The following is an 18006-nucleotide window of genomic DNA, read 5'->3' as shown; positions in this document are numbered from 1 at the left end:
AGAACACTGCCGCGGACGCCCTGAGGCGGGTAGAAGGGTCGGCAGGTCATTTCCGCCACACTCTCGCTTCCTGCTGCTGCTTCTTTGAATTTAGTGCGCCTGCGCAGAGGTGTTAAGCGCCGGATGCTCTTGCAATGCTTGCGCGCGCGAGTCGTCCGGGACAAACCCGGTTTACTGGATGTTGTGGGCACGGTAACTGGGCCGAGATAGAAAGCATCGCTGCCGGGTATCACCCTGAACCTTCCGGCACCTCCCTCAGAAGCTGCCTTTAGTATGCTTGTGTGAGCTCGGACTTGAGGGTGAGTTACCACAGATGTGAAAAGGCACGGTGTCAGTAGCGGAGGCAGCCTCCAGTCCTGGGGGACCTCGGTCCGCTCGGGTTTTCAAGATCCCTCCAGTGACCCAGACAGGAGGAGATAGAATTGCACGTCTCTGCCTTAAGTGCATGCAGATCTGTCTCCTGCCTCTCCGTTAGGGCTGCCCTGAAAACCCGAGCGGATTGGTGGTTGCCTACCCCTGAATGCAGAAGTATGGTAGTATTGGGCCACTAACAGGACACCTGAGCAACGTTTTCTATTATTCTTTAAACATAATAATTAATGACATTTACAAAAATAACACACACACACACACTCTCTAAAAATTATTTCCTTATCCTCTTGTGTTGCGCCACCTTAGGAAATACCCACATTTTGGACCCTCGAAAAACATCATAGAAAGATGCAGAGAACCGGTGGCAAGGTTTCATTGTTTTAGTGATTATGCTTAATTTATTTATTAATAATAAATTAAAGAATTAATAAATAAATTAAAGAAGTAGAAGCATGTTTGAAACTTTTTAAGGCTTAAATTTCTAGTAACTTTCGGCAGGGAGGAGAAAGGTAATAGTTGAATTAGGTTCACAGGAGTTCGTGAGGAGGGAACAAATGTTGAAGGAGTAGTTACTGAGAAGGGGGGTGCTTGATGATTAGGAGGCAGTATATGCGAGGGGTAGGTTGGGCAGTTGGAGGAGGTGGGAGCAGAAGAGTACATTACGTATAATAAGATGTAAAACTCGCTAGGTATAATATGGTCAGCACCTTGGAGAGTGCATGCTCCTAGGTACTTGAGCCTATATATACATCCCTCCCACCATTGTTTGGCCTTATGATAGGGATTGGCTTAGTTGTTATAACACCAGCCCTGGTCAATCATATGAAACATGATCCATCTCTGGAAGGTTTCAGTTTCCCTGGACCCTAAAGCCCAAGCTCTCACAACAACCTGGGACTGGGAGAGCAGCATCTGGGCATTGGCAGCAGACAAGTGAACAGTAAGGGCTTCTGTTTTCCTTTTATCCAAACCTGCTGTGTGTGCCCAGAAGATAATACAGTCTTTGGTTACAGTTATTTATGACTTCTTTGTGAACAGTATAGAATGGTCTTGGTATGGTACTATTCCGGGAACAGTATTATAAAATAATTATTATAAGTACTGTATACAGTGGTCACCACATCTCAAAAAAGATATAGTTGCACTGGAAAAGGTACAGAGAAGGGCGACCAAAATGATAAAGGGGATGGAAGAGCTACCTTATGAGGAAAGGCTAAAGAGGTTAGGGCTGTTCAGCTTGGAGAAGAGACGGCTGAGGGGGGATATAATAGTCTTTAAAATCATGAGCGGTCTTGAATGAGTAGATGTGAATCGGTTATTTAACTTTTGGATAATAGAAGGACTACGGAGCACTCCATGAAGATAGCAAGTAGCACATTTAAGACTAATAGGAGAAAATTCTTTTTTACTCAACGCACAATTAAGCTCTGGAATTTGTTGCCAGAGGATGTGGTTAGCGCAGTTAGTGTAGCTGGGTTCAAAAAAGGTTTGGATAAGTTCTTGGAGGAGAACATAAGAAATTGCCATGCTGGGTCAGACCAAGGGTCCATCAAGCCCAGCATCCTGTTTCCAACAGAGGCCAAACCAGGCCACAAGAACCTGGCAAGTACCCAGACACCAAGAAGATCCCATGCTACTGATGCAATTAATAGCAGTGGCTATTCCCTAACTAAACTTGATTAATAGCAGTTAATGGACTTCTCCAACAAGAACTTATCCAAACTTCCCCCCCAACTGAGCCCAAAGGGGAGTCCGATTCTCGGCTCTCCCGCACAGGCACCTTGTTATTGTTGCCTGCCTCTCGGAAGAGGCAGGCTGATAGGGGCAGGTAGGCCAATCCGTTTCAGCTGAGCACGGGAATGGCGACCATTTTAGAGACTTTTGCCATGGCAGAAGCATGAGCCCTAAGGGGAGGGGAACTCCCTCCTACTCTTTCTCCTGTCCCCGGCAGCCCAGTGGACCAACGGTCCAGAGAGGGCTCAGACGGCGATCATAATAACCTACTGTCCAGTAAGGACAGTCCAGAGGCTTTTTCATTGGATTTTGTACTACTTATGCACAAGGCCTTTTTGGCCTCTCAGAAGGGGACAGCGGTGCTACAGGGGCATCCTGAGGGTCCCCCAAGCAAGGTGCCTAGACCTCCAGAGCCCCACTGGTCCCTGCAGATGAAGAAGCTTCGGGCTCCTCTCTCCCTGGGGGGTGGGGGTGGTGGTGGGGGGGAGAACCGCCATACCTGACCCTTCGGGGGCAGACTTAGCTGAGGCGCCCCTGGCCCCTTTACCCCTATCGGAGATGAACCTGGATGAAGAAAAGGCTGCACCGTTGGAAGGTGATGACCCTAAGGTAGTCCACTTATTTCATAAGGAAGAACTGGACCCACTTATCCCTTGGGTCTTGGCGGAGCTTGGGATGGACCTTCCTCAGGAGACGTCTCCTTCAGGGTCGGTGAACTTGGTTTTAGCGGGGTTACAAGGTCCTTCCCACACTTTTCCACTTCATCCCATGCTCCAGGGAGTGGGATGTTCCGGATGCAGGACTCCGGGTGGGACGAGCAATGGAAAAGTTGTATCCTCTGCCAGAGGAGGTTTTGGAGCACCTTAGGTTTCCAAAGGTGGATGTTTCCATGTCAGCTGCGGCCTTGAAGGATCTTCAGGACAGAAAGTTGGAGGTGCTCCTAAATAGGATTTTTGAGGTCTCCGCCCTGGGTATCCGGACGGCGGTCTGCAGTAGCTTTATGCTCCGGGCCAGATTACGTTGGGTACAACAGTTGTTGACCTTCCAGGACCTCCTCTCTCAGGAATCGGCTCAAGCCAAACATTTGGAGGCGGTGGTGGCATATGGGGCAGATCTCTTATATGACCTTCTGCGGACTTCGTCCAGGACTATGGCTTCGGCAGTCTCGGCAAGAAGGTTTCTTTGGCTGCACAGTTGGTCTGCTGATGTCTCTTCTAAGACTCACTTGGGCTCCTTATCCTTCAAGGGGGTTCCTTTTTGGTGAGGATTTGGAGCAGTTGATCAAGTCGTTGGGCAAGAATAAGGTTCACTGGCTACCACAGGATCAGCAGAGGCCCTCAAGGGGGTTTCCTGCAGCCCGTGCTCGGTTTAGAGGCCAAAGAAGATTCCAGTAGAATAGGTCCGTTGGGGGCGACTCGGAGGCATCCCGCCGGTAGGACTCGGCCTTGGTCCCATTCCTTTCGTGACCGCAGACCCGGTAGGGACAGCGCCGGATCCGCTTCCCTTGGAGCCACAGATGGACCAGCTCCTTCTCTTCAGATGGGTAACGATGGGCTGACAACGGACGGCCAAGAGGGCTATTAACCTTCCCCTTTTCAAGGGCTCAACTATGCATAATTCAACAGCTTATGCATAGTTAGGTGAATGCATAATTAAGGCTTTTATTTATCAGACCTTCCTGCTCTTTTTACCAGTTTGTTTGCTCTGGAGTTCAACAAGATGTTAGTTCTGATGAATGACAGTTGTTCACATTTGACAGAGTTCTGATAAACTCTGATCCTGGATAGACCCTTAGGACCATAAAGAGAGACCCTAATAATATTGCAGCACTGATTCCCACATTTATTATTTTATTTATTTATTTGCTTTTATATACCCATATTCACCCAAGGGTATCACATCGGTTTGCATAATTCCTAGTGAGATGGTGTGAGTGCAGATCACACTATCTTTACATTGAGATGATAAAAGCTACAGAGAATTATAGTATTGTAGTGAATAGAATAATATTTCAGAAACTGCAGCAAATTTATAGTATTGTGGAGAAAGAAATGTAACAATTAGAAGCAAAACATCTTATTTACGTGGTAGTATAATAGCTACCGATTAATTTGATTATTAAGTGTCTTCATTGTAGGATATGTGTGGGTTAGGGATCTGTTTGGTAGTGGTCATTGGAGAAGTCATGGAGTTAACTGTTGTCAGGGTAGGCTTTTTGGAATAGCCATGTTTTTAGTGATTTCTTAAATAGCTGTGATGAGGGTTCCATTCTGAGATTTGCAGGTAGTTTGTTCCATAATGCGGGTCCTGCTATAGAGATTGTTCGTTCGCGTGTTGAGGTGGGTTGTGCCTGTTTGTTGGAGGGAATGGAGAGTAGTCCAGAGTTGTTGGATCATAGGTTTTTTTTGGGAGGTGATTGGGAGAAGGGTGTCCTTTAGTCAATCTGTTTTTTCATTGTTTATGGATTTGGGTATTAGGGTAAGGGTTTTGTATTGGGTTCTGTGGGTTATGGGGAGCCAGTGTAGGTCTTTTAGTATGTGGGTGATGTATGTGGAGCGCTTGCTGTTTGTGAGGGATCTGGCTGCCGCATTTTGGAGTAGTTTGTAGGGGTTTGAGGATGGAGTTGCAGTAATCAAGTTTGGAGAAGATGAGGGCTTGGAGTACGGATCGATAATCTTGACTGAGTAGTAGGGGTTTGATTTTTTTTGAGGATTTGTAATTTGAAATAGCCTTCATTTATTATAGTGTTGATGTAGGTTTTCAGGTTGAATTCGGAGTCTAATATGACGCCTAGGTTTCTTGCACTTGTGACGAGATGGGTTGTACTTTGGGTGGATGCGAAGTCTTGTATGTTCCATGCTGGAGGTTTGTTAGAGATGTGTATGATTTCAGTTTTTGTGTGATTGAGGGTGAGTGCTATTTGGGATAGGAGTTTTTGTATTTGGGTTAGTACAGAGTTCCATTGTAGCAGGGTGTTCTGTATGTTTCCTTTCATGGGGATAAGGATCTGGACATCATCGGCATAAATGAAGTATTGGAGGCCCAGGTCAGTGAGGAGTTTGCAAAGAGGGAGCATGTAGATGTTGAAAAAGGTGGAGGAGAGAGAAGAACCTTGAGGGACGCCGTGTGAAAGGGGGCATTGATTTGATTCCTTGTTGGTGAAGGTTACTTTGTAGGTTCTGTTCGAGAGGTAGGATCTGAACCATTTGATTGTGGTACCATCTAATCCGATTTCACTTAGTCTGGGGCCAAAAGAAACATCAGCACCATTTGTTCTGATGTTTCTTTTGGCCCCATTTTGGTGCCAGCTCGGCTTGCAAGCTAATAAATTCTTCAGGCTTGTCACGTACAGAGCAATGAGAAAGCTCTTTCATGTCTGCATTTGGCTGTACATAGCAAATGCCAAAGTTATTTTTTTTTCTGCAATTACCTGTGCGTAGCCCAAATAGGCCAATGTCTATTTTTACTGATGTCAGAGGGTTCTTGTTAGCAAGAATTAGAATATTTCGTACAGTATCTTTGCTTCACAATCCATCCCAACCATTCCTCCTTTCTTCCTCCACAAGTTCATCCCTGCCAGTCACTCTTGTCTCTCTCTCCACCATTCCATCCTCACTAGTCTCTCTCTCTTTCTCCACCATTCCATTCTCACTAGTCTGTCTCTCTCTATCTCCCTCCACTAATCTATCCCCGCCAGTAGCACTCTCTCTCCACCAGTTCATCCCCACCAGTTTCTCACTCTCTCTACCACCAATCCATCCTGCCAGTCACTCTATATCCCTCCACCAATCCATGCCCAGTCTCTTTCTGTCTCCCTCCACCAGTCCATTCTGTACCTGTATTTCCACCAGTTTATGTCTCTCTCTCTCTCTCTCTACCAGTACCTTTCTACCAGTCTCTCTCCACCAGTCTCGTTCTCGCCTTCCACCAGTCCATTCTTGCCAGACTTTCTCCCTCCACCAGTCCCGCTCGGCCAGTCTCTCTCCTTCCACAAGTCCGTTACCTAGTTCATCCATTCACTTTTCGGTCTTTTGGCTAAAATCAAGTGTAGTACCTAGCTGTTCCAAATGTAGACAGATTCAGCTGAGTGGCTGCCTGTAGTTACACTATATAAGTTACTGAATATGAATACATCCTTGCACGTTTACTGCTGTGCTTTTCAATTATATGTGTTCCGTTTATGTCAGTAAGCATTATTTAATAAGTTTTATCAACCTAATAAACGAAGCTTGACCGTGCCGCAAAAGGGCAGTAGAGAGCAGCTCTACTGCGCATGTGCGGGCAAGCATGTCGGTCTCAGCGAGCGTCAGCTGGATATCAACATGGTGGCGTCGAGTGGCAGCGGCGGCGACGAGGAGTGGCGGCCAGTAGTGAGGAAGGAGAGAGTGTGTGGGAGGGAGGAGTGGGTGTGTGGGTGGGAGGGAGGTAGGGAGTGGGAGAGGTGGGGAGGATTGAGGGGAGAGGGGGGAGAATGAGGGGGAGGTGAGAGACAGAGGGATGTGAGTAAGTGGAAGGGTAAGAAGTTGTGGAGCAGAGAAAAAGGGAGTGGAGGAGGGCTGAGGGAGAGGGGATGGGATAGAGAGGGTGGGGAGTGACTGAGGGAAGGGGAGGGAGGTGAGAGTGAGGGGAGGGAGGCAGTAGGAGACAGAGGGTGAGTAAGACTGAGTGGAGGGAAGGGGGTGAGTGAACGAGGGGAAGGCGTGAGGGAGAAAAAGTGTAGAAGGGTGCTGTGTTCGAAAATGGACTGAAAAAAAATTTAATGTAGCCCGTTTTAACAGGCTTAACGGCTTGTATATTATAAATGAGTCTGGGTTGCATATAATTATTTATTTATTACATTAATAATTTTTCTATATACAGGTAAAAGTGAAAGAGAACATTTTGGAGGTTGAAAAGGGGTTCACACTCCCTAAAAGGTTGGGAACCCCTGCACTAGGTCAGTCCTTTTCCCTGCTGGGAAGAATAGTAATTCTGTTCTAGGACCTGGCAAAATATTTGCATTGCTGCCTTTTCGTAGATAAGGTTGTTGCTGTTTTGAGTTCTGGGATTTAGAGATGTTTATGATTCAGATTAGCTTTCCTTTTTTATTTTTATTTTTTAATTATTTGTAAGCATTTACTGTATGTTATGATTTTTTTGAATGTTCTTATTTTACCCGCCTAGAACTGGTGATAGAACAGGATAGAAGTTTTTTTTAAATAAATAAATGTACTCATTAAAATCTAATTTCTGGACTGTAAGCTGTGCTTCATGTTCTTTTCTGACAGGGATTGTCAGTGGCAGGTTTGTAAGGGATTTTAATCTTACATGATTTATCTGACATTTCAGTCGGTTAGAATAAGATCTCAAGTTCATGTTAAGAGTTGAGAATAATAGTTGTATTGCAGCAGCATAGGCATACAATGATTCCTACCAGCGGTAGGCAACCTTTTTGAAGTGGTGTGCCAAGTTTTAAATTAGGGGTAGGAAACTCTGTTCCTCGAGTGCCACAAGCCAATTGGCACCCTGATCCGCCAGATTCCTTTCACACAACTCTTGAATATTCAATTTATTTATTTATTTATTTATTTATTTTGAGTTTTTCTATACCGGCATTCGCGATGGGAATCGCATCATGCCGGTTTACAATTAACAAGGTGTGACAAACTGATATAATAAAAAATGAAAACATTAACAGGTGTTAAAAGAAAAAGTAGCAGTTACAATAAAACAGGGACATAATACAACTTGGAATGGTGAAGAGGCAGTAGTAATTTAACAGAGGATAAACAATCAATTTAAGGATTAGAGGATAAAAAACAATCAATTTTCAGTTAAAATATTCAAGAGTTATGTAAAAATGATTAAAACTGATGTTTTCTACATGTAAAAACAAAATTATAAAAAGGAGAAGAGAAAAATGTCTCTCACTCCCTCCCTCCTCCTCGCCCATACACCCTCTGTTAGGAAAACAGAACAGGCCAGGCTGCTTTAGATCCCTATACAGAAACTACATGCTAGCTACCAAAATACCTCACCTCAGTCACATATACAGAACCTCACCAAATTCACAATAAAGTGACCATAAAAAAGTATAAATAGAAACATGCAGACAAAAACTGAACTGGAAACTGCAACAATCCAAATTCTGTATGCAGTGCAACAATGGAAAACAGAAAAATTACCATGCCTCATAAAACATCAAACAAAATTAAGAATTATAAAACATCATAATAGTAAAACTATACCAATAAAAAGAATACATATTTCAAAATAACTGATGAATAGAACCACATCCAATAATTAAAAACTCATATACAATTTAAACTTTTTTTTTTTTCCAAAGACCAATAAACTATTTCAAAACAGCAGGCACATCAAATAACACCCAATAATTAAAACTTCTAAGGATAATAAAAAAAGCTGCTTTCCATACGTCACCCAGAGATTATCATAAAATAGTTGGGGTGGGGGAGAGTGCACACAAATGTTCTCCTCTCTCTTACATACACACACACGCGCTCTTTATCTCCCCACCACATGCAAACACACTTTCACAATTTCTCTCTCAAATGCAGTCACACACACACACACACATATACACACACACACTCTCTTTCTCTCCCACATGCAATCACACATATACACACACACACACACACACACACACACAAGCTCTCTCATTCACACACAGACACTCACATACACAGGCTCACATGTGCGCATTCAGGCCCTGGGCCTCTTCTTCATCCGCTAATGAGATGAGGTCCACTGGTGGCTGCTGGGTCCTCCCTTTATCGTCGACTGCCACTGGATGGACTCCTCGAAGGCCTGCTGGCCCTCTCTCTGTCTTCCGCCGCCAGCTCGGTGAGGTCTGCTGGTGGCCAGCAAGTCTTCTCTGTTTCTCTTCGTCTGCCTTGGGATGGGCACCATGGCGGCCTGCCAGATCATGGGGTAGGCAGCAGCAGCAGGATTCACATTATAAAATGTTATCTCCTGTTGCTGCGAGGCCGGTCTCATGATAAGAGCTGCAAGACTAGCCCCCACGGCGGCAAGAGATGATGCTTTGTGACACGACTCTTGCTGCTGGCATGGGAGGAGCGAGGGGAGTATCGCAATCCTGTAACAAGCTACCTGTTTGATGCAGCGGCAGCCCGAGTTTCCGCTCAACTCTATTTTAGTGCCACACTGCTGCTGCCATGCCACTAAAAATGGTCTTGTGTGCCATAGGTTGCTGACCCCCTGATTTATACAGTAGGTATAATTTTTAAATTTCTGGTTTTAATAGAGCAAAGCACTCTTATTTCAAAAATTATGACAATGCCTGCATTTAACTTAGAGTTAACTTGCACTTGTCAAATGCCATGCCGATTAAACTACCCTAGCTAAAGTAAGAACATAAGAACTCAGAAGTAGTAATTAAGCCACTCTTCTCTCAGCATGGAGCGTAGTCAGCTGAACCTCTGGCAAGCAAATGACAGGTGAATACTGCAGTCTCAGGGCAGCATCCAGAAGTCTTATAGACACCTCTGCAAGCTATGCAGGCAAGGGTGGGCAGAGATGGTTTGGCTTGCCAGGGCTTAGGCAAGGGATGAGGTTGGCAAGTGGCAACTACTTCAAAGCTAATGGTTGAGCTGAGCTTCATGCAAAGTCTCGGTTGCCAAAGTTGTGGGTATGAAAGTTACGTGAATGGCAGCAAGCAATGTGGGGCAGAATAAGGGGGTCCTCAAATCTGAAGTCAGGACTTCATCCATCTGCATATGGTCCAAACCCATATAAGAGAGAGAGAAATTGTGAAAGTGTGTTTGCATGTGGCGGGGAGACAAAGAGCGTGTGTGTGTGTGTGTGTGTGTAAGTAAGAGAGAGAGATTACCGCAATTCACTGGCACAAGATTGTTGGCTTCCAGTGTGACTACATCTGAGCTGGAACATATATGCATTTTCATACCCGGGCTAATGAGGTGCTTCAGTAGACATTTATCAAACAATGCTCGCTTCATGGCTGAATACAAAGTCTCTGTCAAGGCCCTGGCTCAGTCGTTCACATTCAGCAATACCAGCAGAATTATAAAGTGAAGACAGATGCTGATGTGAAGAACAATAGCTGCTGCTTCTACTTTGGCTTAGTTCTACTAAACTGCAGGGCTATCACATGGCTAAGACACTGGGACTTGACCTGAACTCAGGCCTAAGATTTGCTTCAATTTTGCACTCCTTTTAAGGTGTCTGGCTTATCCCTGCAAGTTTAAGATGAAAGTTTGGGCAAGCAGTAGCACAGTGTTGTCCTTCAGATGTCACGCATGGCGTTCTCTGACACTACAGGTTATTTTTCAACAAATTTTGACCAACTTAATATTGTCTTCTCATAATTTAGAGAAGTGCCCTCATTAAGTTTCTAGAATGAACATTTTATTAGGGGAATCTGTAACAAGACACTGAAAGGGAGGAGATGACCATGAAATGGTATACATTCTTCCTAACCTCTTCCAACACTTGAGAGGTGGACAGAAATCCTGGGGGCAGTGGCGTTTTGGAACAGTACCTATCACTGCACCATCTACCTCCCTAATACTATAGTCTATGAAGTTTCCAAGTCCTGGGCTGCAAAGGAGTATTGCCCAATTGATAACACTGCTTCTGACCCGTTGATAGGTTCTGTTCCAAAATGCCACTGTCCCCAGGATTTCTGTGTTGGAAGAGGTTAGGAAGAGTGTATACCATTTCATGGTCATCTCCTCCCTTTCACAGCCTTGTTACAGATTCTCCTAATAAAATGTTCATTCTAGAAACTTAGAGGTCACTGCTCTCAATTATGAGAAGACAATATTATGTTGGTCAAAGTTTGTTGAAAAATAACCTGTAGTGTCAAAGAATGCCATGCGTGACATCGGAAGGGAAGCGATGTACTAACCTGGCCGGGCAGACTGGCTGACCAGTTGGCTGCTTTTCTGCTGACACTTACTGTGCGTAGCAGTGATTTACTGCACTATATCTACCCTCCCTTAAGCTGTGGCCTACAAAGTTCCTAAGGCCTGGGCAGCAAAGGAGTATTGTCCAATTGATAACACTGGATCAGTGCTACCCAGTACATGTCAGCAGAAAATGACCCAATTGGTCAGCCAGTCTGCCCAGCAAGGTATTTTTATTTTTAAATTAAATGTATTAAATGTTTAATGTATTTGACAAAGGTAACGCATAAGTTCCTGCAAATTTTGTTTAAATGTAAACCGATGTGATATGTAAAATCGAACACCGGTATATAAAAGTAAATAAATAAATTTATTTATTTATTTTATTTATTTATTAACTTTTATTTACCGACATTCGTGCAGCACATCATGCCGGTTTACAAAGAACTCAGGTGGGCGATACAATAAAACAATGTACAAAGAATAAAATAAAAGTAACAAAACATAACAATGTAACCTTAGAACAAAATACTATTTCTTACAAAAGGACACATTAACCGATCGTGATCAAAAAGAGATAAATTAAGCAGTAGAGGGGGATGTTGTTTCTTCTAGGGTATCCATGGGTGGTGTGGGGGGAAGCGGGGAAACATAGGGAGGGGTGGAGAAAGTTCGAGCAGAGGGGGCTGGGAAAAATTAAATTTGGTTTGTGTCTGGATAGGCCTGTCGAAATAGCCATGTTTTGACTCCTTTCTTGAAAATTTGCAGGGATGTCTCTTGGCGTAGGAGGGTGGGGAGGGAGTTCCAGAGGGTGGGGCCAGCGATGGAAAAGGCACTCTCTCTGGTGTGAGTAGAATGTGCTGCCTTTAGAGATGGGGCGTGTAGAGTGCCTGCATGGGTTGTTCTTGTGGGTCGGTCGGAGGAACGGTAACGAGGCATTTCATCGAGCCAGGTGTGATTATGTTTGTGTAGGGAATTGTGAAGGATGGTGAGGGTTTTGTATTGTGAGCGGAAGGAGATGGGTAACCAATGTAGGTCTTTTAGTATGGGGGTGATGTGGTCCCTTTTTTGTGTGCCTGTTATGATTCTAGCCATGGAGTTTTGTAGAATTTGGAGGGGTTTGATGGTGGTGGCGGAAATCATGGGTGTGGAGGAGGGGTTTGAGTTTTTTTATGATAAGTTTATAGAAACCCCCCTTTAGTAGATTTTTGATGTGGGGTTTGAAACTTAAGTGTTGGTCTATGTAGACGCCCAGATCTCTTACAAACTGGGTCTGAGGGGTGGCTGTGGTAGTATTTTGAGGAGTGTTCTGTCGCATGGGGAGAGTGAAACGTTCAGGCTGCTTAGAGATGACGAGTAATTTTGTTTTTGCCGAGTTTAGAGCTAGATGGACTTCGGATAGTGAGGCGCTTATGGTGGCGAGGCAAGATTCCCAGCGTTGCAGAGGTTCTTTTATGGATCCCTGAAACGGGATGAGAATCTGCACGTCATCTGCATACAGGAAGAATTTCAGGCCTAGTTTGGAGAGGAGGTGGCATAGGGGTATGAGATAAATATTAAATAGGGTGGAGGATAAGGATGATCCTTGGGGTACGCCTTGCGTGATAGGTATGTGTGAGGATTCGTGCTTGTCGATTTTTACTAGATACTCTCTGTGTGTGAGGTAGGAGGAGAGCCATGAGAGGGCTGTGTCGGCGATACCTATTTCTGTTAGGCGGGTCATTAGTATCTGATGGTTGACAGTATCGTAGGCAGCTGAGATGTCTAGTAGGGCGAGTAGGTACGAGTTTCCGTTATTATTATAAGTGTAATATCTGCCGCTTCTTGTAGGTTACCTCCATGCCTTCTGTTACAGGTTGTAAGGTAATCGGAGTGTAGCTTACTGAAGTTGTGTGCTGCTGGACACGGACTCTGACTACAACACCCTTCCCCTTGCTGCATTACCTTTTTTCCATTGAAAGAAAGACTCATTGTCTCAAACTACTTTTAACAAGCAATTGGCAACACCTGCATTTTTTCCTTCCCAGAGATACACGCCTCACTTTGGAACATTTGTAAATGGTGTGCTTTGATTTGTGCAGAGAGGTAAACCACTCACCAAGGAACACTGATCGCAGCCCTCACTACTCAGCAAGATGGCTTGTGCTAATGAATGGAACCTACTTATGTTTTTGTTCCCTTTCAGGTTTTGCTTTTTTTTTTTTTGCTGCTGATGCAATGTGGCTCGTCTCGATCAAGCTATGGTGAAGAATGTTTCGGAAAGGAAAGAAAAGACACAGCAGCAGCAGTTCCCAAAGCAGTGAGATCAGCACTAAAAGCAAGGTGAGCCAAGGCCCTGGCAGCAGCAGTACACTGTCTCTCTAGTGGGGTTTTAAGTTAATTCAACAGAAAATGTTTTATTGTGGGAGCCTGACTTTGTCATAAGGGTCACTGTGGCTTCAAGTTGTCATACAGTTGGTTTATCAAACACAGAACAGCCCAGGGAGTTTTCCATGCTTGAGGAGAGAAGGTCAAGCAGAAGAGGAAGGAGAATGGAGCCTGGGAAGAAAAAGGGGAAATCAGCAGAAGTGAAAAGTGACAGCTCGTGATAAGAGCTGGAGGGAAGCAGTGTGAGCTGAGATAAAAATGGGGCAGAGTCAGTGTGGCAGAGAAATGTGTTTATTTGACAGCTCTCACTTTCTGTGGTTCACCAGTTACTGAGAGGTTCTTTTAGACAGTTTGAGGATTGTAGAGCCAAGGAGATTTCTATTTGTATTTTCAGCTTGCTGGATGATAAAGGATTGACAAGTAACATTAATAGTCTCCACCTCTTTTGACCTCATGGTTGTTTTTGCACCGGTTTTCATGGAACGCTCAGTTTTCATGATCCACATTAATGAAACAAAGGGTGAGATAAGACACCTCTTGTGATTTTACAATGCCATTTGAAGCTTTAAGGTTAGGCTCTCTTATAAGAGCAGATCACACAGGTGAAGCTTATTCAAACACTTGTGATGGCAGGAAGGTCAGATACAGCATGATCCATCCCTTTGAAAGCAGTTGTAGGCATTATTCACCTTCAGAGAGAGCCTTTGTCTGCTCAGACAGTACCTTAGGGAAAAAGATGCATTTCCTGCAAAATCAGATAAAGGATTTGAATGGAAACAGGACTTTCATTTGATGTGGGTTTGAATTTTTTCTTTGAAAATTAAAAAATAAAAGTGCCTCTCACCTAAAGCAGTTGCAGACTGGTTCTTTTTTACTGGTGTAATTTAGCTGCTGGTCAGGAAAGTCAGCCAGTTAGCTTGCTATGTGTTCTAAAATGCCAGGTCCTCTCTTTTATGGAAAGATGGGAGGCTCTCACAGCTCGGCATTTTGATGTTGTGTTACCACAGTTATATACAGACTTAAAGAGCATAAAGTTAGAGCCAGAGCTAACGTACTAATGCAGTCTATTTTCCATGTGCACACACGAATGCATCCATGGTTTTGCAAATGTGTGGATCTGAAAAAAATACCTCTGTTGGAATCCTCATGGAGCCAATGACATGTCCTGAAAAATTGACATGGAGAGGACTCTGAACACAAAAGTTATTAAAAGGGAGCAGAAACACAGACAGTGATCTCATAAGCCTTCTCTTTCTTTGGAAGGTAGGCCAATAAAGCCATTGGGTGAGAAGAGACACTTACCACAGACATAGCAATTGACAAAAATATTCCTCATGCCACCTGAAAACCTGGTGTGGATAGGATGCCACACACAAGTTATTAGGGACCCCCCACACACACACACACACAGCAATCTCATAAGCTTTTATTTTCAGTAGATCTCTACTGTACCACACGTTCAATGTTTGCTTGTCTATTCTACCTCGTGTTCATTGTACCTTTTGTTCATTGTTTTCTCAGTTTTTACTGTACCACATGTTCATTGTATTTGCCCTTGGCGACAGTTAAGTTCTTTGTAAACCGGTGCGATATGTATACTATACATGAACATTGGTATATAAAAGTTAAAAATAGATAAATAAATACGCCTTTTTCCTTTTGGAAAGTAGGTGAAAAATATTCCTTTCAGGACAATCTTGAATTCCCCCCCCCCCCGACATACCTTGAAATATGGTGTGAATCAGATGCAAAACAGTTATTAGGGGAGAGCAGTTGTGTGCTCCTTTTTGTGGAATACATGGATCAATATAAAAGACCCCTGTTAGAATTCTCTTATGTCCCCTGTCATACTGAAAACTTGGTATGGATAGGGCACCGATGGTTTTTCTTTTGTTGCTGGAAAGAAAAGAGTAAATTAACAATATCATACTACTTTCTTCTCTTTTCTGTTTAATATTTGCTTTTTTGCAGCTATAGTCTCTGATATTTACTTGTTCCTAATAATAAATATGTATAGGCTTTAGGAGGCACCCGTCTTGCTGGCAGGGTGCTGTGTCCTGAGGGCAGCATTACATCTCCATTCTAAATGTCCCAGAGTCCTCATTTGACAGGAAGAGAGATGCTGCCTACTGTCCTTGTAGACATATATGGTATCTGCGTAGGCACTAAAGATTTGGAGAGTATGTGGCGGTGAGAAGTTTGTTAAATGATCTTTACGTATTCTAACTTTTGATCCCTCTCATAAGTCTGTAGACTCAAGCCTTGGTGGCCTTTCCAGATCCAGCACTGTGGCTAGCTTAGATACAGACTCTACCAAGAGCTCAGGTAAGTAGCTGCTTGTGGTTAGGGCTACAATTACCTTGCACTTTTGTTAATTTGTAGGGGGTGAACCAATTTGTGGGGCTGGGGGATGCACATAACAATTGGCAAATGTACAGCCTGATGTGATGGTGATCTCTCTCTCTCTCAAGACTCATTTCACCACATTCACTCACCTCCTTATCCCCTTAACCTTTCTTTCAACTGTCCAGCTCCAGCACTTCACCTTTAGTCTCTCACCTATCCCTTCCTACCTCTGCCCTTTATCACATTTTCATTTCCCTTGCAGGCTGCAGCAAGACCTACTACTATTACTTATCACTTCTATTGCATTACTTGACATATGAAGTGTTATACAAAAACATTATAAGAGATCGACCCTTTAGCCATGACATGATTTCTTGTACACTTTTTTGTGTTTTTTTCATTATAAAAGTTTCCTCACTGCCTCGTTAGCACCCCCAACAGTACTTCTCAGTGCTACAAAAAAAAAAGGAAAAGTACTTGCCTCCTAAAGATGTCCAGCAAAAATAAGGCCACAGTAAATTAATCCAAGAACTGTATTTGCGGAAAATAATGTCCATTACAGATGGACACAAACTCCAACTTTGCTTGAGACCTGAGTGACCAGACCAAATACTATGATTGCAGATGGATGTCCATGCATATACAATGCGCCAGAGCTTATAAAATGAAGGAAATGTATAAGTCTCTTAGAAGTTGCAGTCATCTTCTCCTCCCGCAGTGCAGCATTGTCTGCTTCACCGGTAAAAGAGTTGAGCCATAGCGCCTGAAAAACTCCCCTTTTGGCAAGGTAGGCTGAAACATAGAAATGATGGCAGAAAAGGACAGATAGTCCACTCGGGCTTCCCAGCAAGCTTCCCATGGTAGTATCTGCTGCGCCGTGCAGGTTACCCCCATGTATCAGTCGGTTTTGCGTACGTGCTTTGCTCATGGATTTAGCCGTAGAAGTAGTCCTGTGTTATTTGTCTGAGCGTCAGTACCCCAGTCTGTATAAAAGTCATGGCTTGTATTGGTTGACCCTGAATCCAAATTTCTCTTTCCTTTTAGCTCCCATCCCACTCCTTCGAAGCAGAGAGCAATATTGTAGTTGTATCAAAAACATCAAGGCTTATTGGTTAAGGGTAGTAATCTCCATGCCTTCTGCTAAGGGTAGTAACCGCTGTACCAGCAAGTTACCTCCCTGCACGCTTATCTCATTTCTGAATTCTAGTCTTCAGAAATCCACAGTGTTTATCCCATACAGCTTTGAATCCTTGACTGTTTTCTTCTTTACCACCTCCTCTGGAAGGGCATTTCAGGCCTCTTCCACCATGAAGAAATATTTCCTGAAGTTGGTTCTGAGTTGTCCCCCGCTGACGTTTAATTTCATGACCTCTAGTTCTATTGTTTTCTTTCCAACAGAAAAGGTTCGAAGTCCATACATCATTGAAACCTTTTAGGTATCTAAAGGTCTGTATCATATCTCCCCTGCATTTCCTCTCTTCCAGAGTATACATATTCAGATCCTTCAACCTCTCCTCATAGGTTTTCCGATACAGATCCCACACCATTTTCATCGCCCTTCTCTGGACCGCCTCCATCCTGTCTGAGATACGGGCTCCAGAACTGAACACAATATTCCAGGTGAGGCCTCACCAAGGATTTGTACAAGGGCATCATCACTTTTTTTTTTTTTTTACTGGTTATTCCTCTCTCTATGCAGACCAGCATCCTTCAGGCTTTAGCTTTCACCTTGTCACATTGCTTTGCCATCTTCAGATCCCCAGACACTATCACCCCAAGATCCCTCTCTTGGTCCGTGCACATCAGTCTTTCACCCTCGATCAAATACAGTTCTTTTGGATTACCACATCCCAGATCCATGACTCTGCACTTCTTGCATTGAATCCCAGCTGTCAATTCTTCGACCACTCTTCCAGCTTTCTTAAATGTCTTTTCATTTCCTCCTTCAGGTGTGTCCAGTCTTACAGATCTTAGTATCATCCGCAAATAGACATACTTTATCTTCTATCCCTTCCATAATGTCGCTCACAAAGATATTGAAATCTTGGGGTCGAGTAGTGCTAAGTGGCATAACTCTGCAGAGCCACCAGAGCAACCAGCATCGAAAAAACATAAAGGGGCATCGACACACAGAGCATGGAACTTCGGTGTCATCTGTATATGCATTATCTGCGCCATCGATGCATACACACTTATCTCAGTTGATGCATGCATCTATGCACTCCAAGCATAGTAAGTCAGTGCAGTTGAAGCATGTAACCACAAAATAGTGAAAACATCCAGCACCATCAAAGCCTAA

The 18006-nt window shown here is 43.8% G+C and overlaps 1 protein-coding gene across 1 annotated transcript in view; it reads left to right on the top strand.

Moving 5' to 3' along the window:
• Window positions 1-123: 123 nt before the first annotated feature.
• ITGB1BP1 (integrin subunit beta 1 binding protein 1) overlaps window positions 124-18006 on the top strand; it is a 39123-nt gene continuing 21240 nt past the window's right edge. The window contains exons 1-3 of the mRNA XM_029595840.1: window positions 124-299; window positions 13180-13316; window positions 15608-15686. Of these exons, the coding sequence (XP_029451700.1) occupies window positions 13245-13316; window positions 15608-15686 (151 nt within the window). The 5' untranslated portion in view covers window positions 124-299; window positions 13180-13244. The remainder of the gene's footprint in view (window positions 300-13179; window positions 13317-15607; window positions 15687-18006) is intronic.

This window comes from Rhinatrema bivittatum, chromosome 3 (assembly GCF_901001135.1).
Source record: "Rhinatrema bivittatum chromosome 3, aRhiBiv1.1, whole genome shotgun sequence".
NCBI classification, from domain to species: Eukaryota; Metazoa; Chordata; class Amphibia; order Gymnophiona; family Rhinatrematidae; genus Rhinatrema; species Rhinatrema bivittatum.
Note: the sequence above shows the minus strand (reverse complement) of the source record. Positions and strands in the feature narration are given on the sequence as shown.